Below are 2,500 nucleotides of genomic sequence, written 5' to 3'. Positions count from 1 at the left end.
GGGGAGGGGGGGAGAGAGAGAGGGAGGAGATGGGGGAGGGGGGAGAGAGAGAGAGGGGGAAGGGAGAGAGAGAGGGGGAGAGAGAGAGGGGAGAGAGAGAGAGAGAGAGAGAGAGAGAGGAGAGAGAGAGAGAGAGAGAGAGAGAGAGAGAGAGAGGAGGGAGAGAGAGGGGGGAGGGAGAGAGAGAGGGCGGAGAGGGGAGAGAGAGATGGCGGAGGGAGAGAGAGGGGGGAGGGAGAGAGAGAGGGGGGTGGACAGAGAGAGAGAGAGAGAGAGAGAGAGGAGGGAGAGAGAGGGGGGGGGGAGATCTGTAAGTGGTAGATAGATGGATAGAGAAAGATATATATATATATATATATATATATATATATATATATATATATATATATAGAGAGAGAGAGAGAGAGAGAGAGAGAGAGAGAGAGAGAGAGAGAGAGAGAGAGAGGGAGAGAGAGAGAGAGTGAGTGAGTGGGAGTTAGAGAGGGAGTTAAAAACATACAAGTGGAGAATGGGAGAGACAGAGAAAGAGAGAGAAAGAGACAGCCTGACTGACAGAGAAAGAGAAAGAAAAAGAGACAGGCTGACAGAGCAAGAGAGAAAGAAAGGAAAAAAGAGAGAGGAAGACAAACAGAAACGCCGATAGAGAGAGAGAAAAAAGAGAGAGGTTGAGATAGAGGCAAAAAAACATGCGGAGGGAGAGACAGTCAGTCAGACAGACAGAAAATGAACGAAAGAGACAGTAAGAGCGAAGAGAAAGAACAAATATAGAGATAGGTAGAACGAGAGAGAGAAACAGTGGACGGAGAAAAGAAGAGCAAAAGAGAGAAAGAAGGGGAGAAAGTTGATGGAAGTTGATTAATTAGTAGAGGGGAAATGAGAGGAAATTAAGGCAAGTGAGATAAAGCAACGAGGAGAATCACAGTGAAGAGGGGATGCCATGATGATGATAACAAAATAAGAGAGAGAGAGAGAGAGAGAGAGAGAGAGAGGGGGGGGGAAGGGAAGGAAAGGGAAGAGGGAATGGGAGGGAGGGAAGGAAGGAAGGAGAGAGAGAGAGAGAGAGAGAGAGAGAGAGAGAGAAGAGAGAGAGCGAGAGAGAGAGAGAGAGAGAGCGAGAGAGAGAGAATAAGGAAAAAAAATAAGCGATGGGTAAATTAATACCAAAAGTAAACGAAAGGATATTAAAAAGGATGCAGTAGAGACGACTTTAAAGGTATCCTACCCCTTTGTGACGCCCAGATATCCTCGTGTCTAAAAATCCTCAAGCCATATAGTGTTACAAGAGAGTGGTATGTGTCTTACGCAAGTCTGCTATTTTGATTTATCCTTATAAGAAGCTCTTGTGACTTATCCATATAAGATGCTGTGTTGACTTATGCTTATAAGATGCTTCGTTGACCTATCCTTAAAAGATGCTTCGTTGTCCTATCCTAAAAAGATGCTTCGTTGACCTATCCTAAAAAGATGCTTCGTTGACCTATCCTAAAAAGATGCTTCGTTGACCATCCTTATATTTTAAGATACTATTTTGACTTAAACTTGTAAGATGCTACTGGTTAACTCGTGCTCAGCCAGAAAAAATCACCCTTCACGGTAATTTTCTGTAATATCGTTACACCAGCACGCCATTTCTTCAGCTGAGCATACGACCTGGAAAAAAATAGACCTAAAATAAGATGTTCTCTCTTTCAGAAACAAGACAAACAATTTTAACGCGTAATAAGACCACGTTTTCTCCCCACAGACCCTATAGACTAGAGGCAAATAAGTCTCTACTGTAAGAGCTCGTGTCTCCCTCAGATTCAGTGTTCAAAATCAAAAACGCTGAGAAGGAGGTCCTGTTCACGGCGGAGACCGAGGATGAGGTCGAGTGCTGCTGGTGGACGGGTTCGAAGGAGACAACCAGCATGTTCATCGTGAAGAACACAGATCATCAGGAGGTGTTCTACGTGAGGAGAACTTTCGAGCCCAACGGCTGCTTCCTCACCAACAGTAGCACAGTGAGTTTTTATTCGCGTTGGCCTGTTATGATTCATTTGTACGCTTTGGCTTTATATTTGTTTGATTTTTCTTATTCTTAATCCTTCCATGTTTTTTTTTTCAATATGCAGATAATACTAAACAAATAACTATGATAGACCTATAACTTCATTAGCTTCCAAGTCTCCGAGTATATTGAAACAAAGGCTAAAATTACACCTTTCATGTCAGCGAGGTGTCACTCAGTTTTCCTTATCTCTCGAAACAAAAACTAATTATGAAAGAAAACCTTAATTTGCGTCAAGATATCTTGAACTTTCAAAATACTCGTTATCATTTTCTCGCGAATATCAAATTCTTTCTTTTTTCCTGATAGCTTTTTTGAACGTTAGTTATATAAACTGAAGCAGTGCGCTGAGTGAGAGTTGCCTGTCCTAAAAAAATAATAATAATAATAAATAAAAAATAAAAAAAAGCAATAAGATAAAGTTTGCTGTCATGCTATGGTTCAATTTTCACT

The 2,500-nt window shown here is 42.0% G+C and overlaps 1 protein-coding gene across 1 annotated transcript in view; it reads left to right on the top strand.

Moving 5' to 3' along the window:
- Window positions 1–2,500, top strand: part of LOC119583725 (phospholipid scramblase 1-like) — a 44,741-nt gene that overhangs the window by 35,009 nt on the left and 7,232 nt on the right. Inside the window, exon 4 of the mRNA XM_037932378.1 lies at window positions 1,801–2,000. Coding sequence (XP_037788306.1) covers window positions 1,801–2,000 — 200 coding nt within the window. The remainder of the gene's footprint in view (window positions 1–1,800; window positions 2,001–2,500) is intronic.

Source organism: Penaeus monodon, chromosome 17 (assembly GCF_015228065.2).
Source record: "Penaeus monodon isolate SGIC_2016 chromosome 17, NSTDA_Pmon_1, whole genome shotgun sequence".
Taxonomy (NCBI): Eukaryota; Metazoa; Arthropoda; class Malacostraca; order Decapoda; family Penaeidae; genus Penaeus; species Penaeus monodon.
The sequence above is the reverse complement of the archived record's forward strand: the minus strand, read 5'-3'. Positions and strand labels throughout refer to the sequence as shown.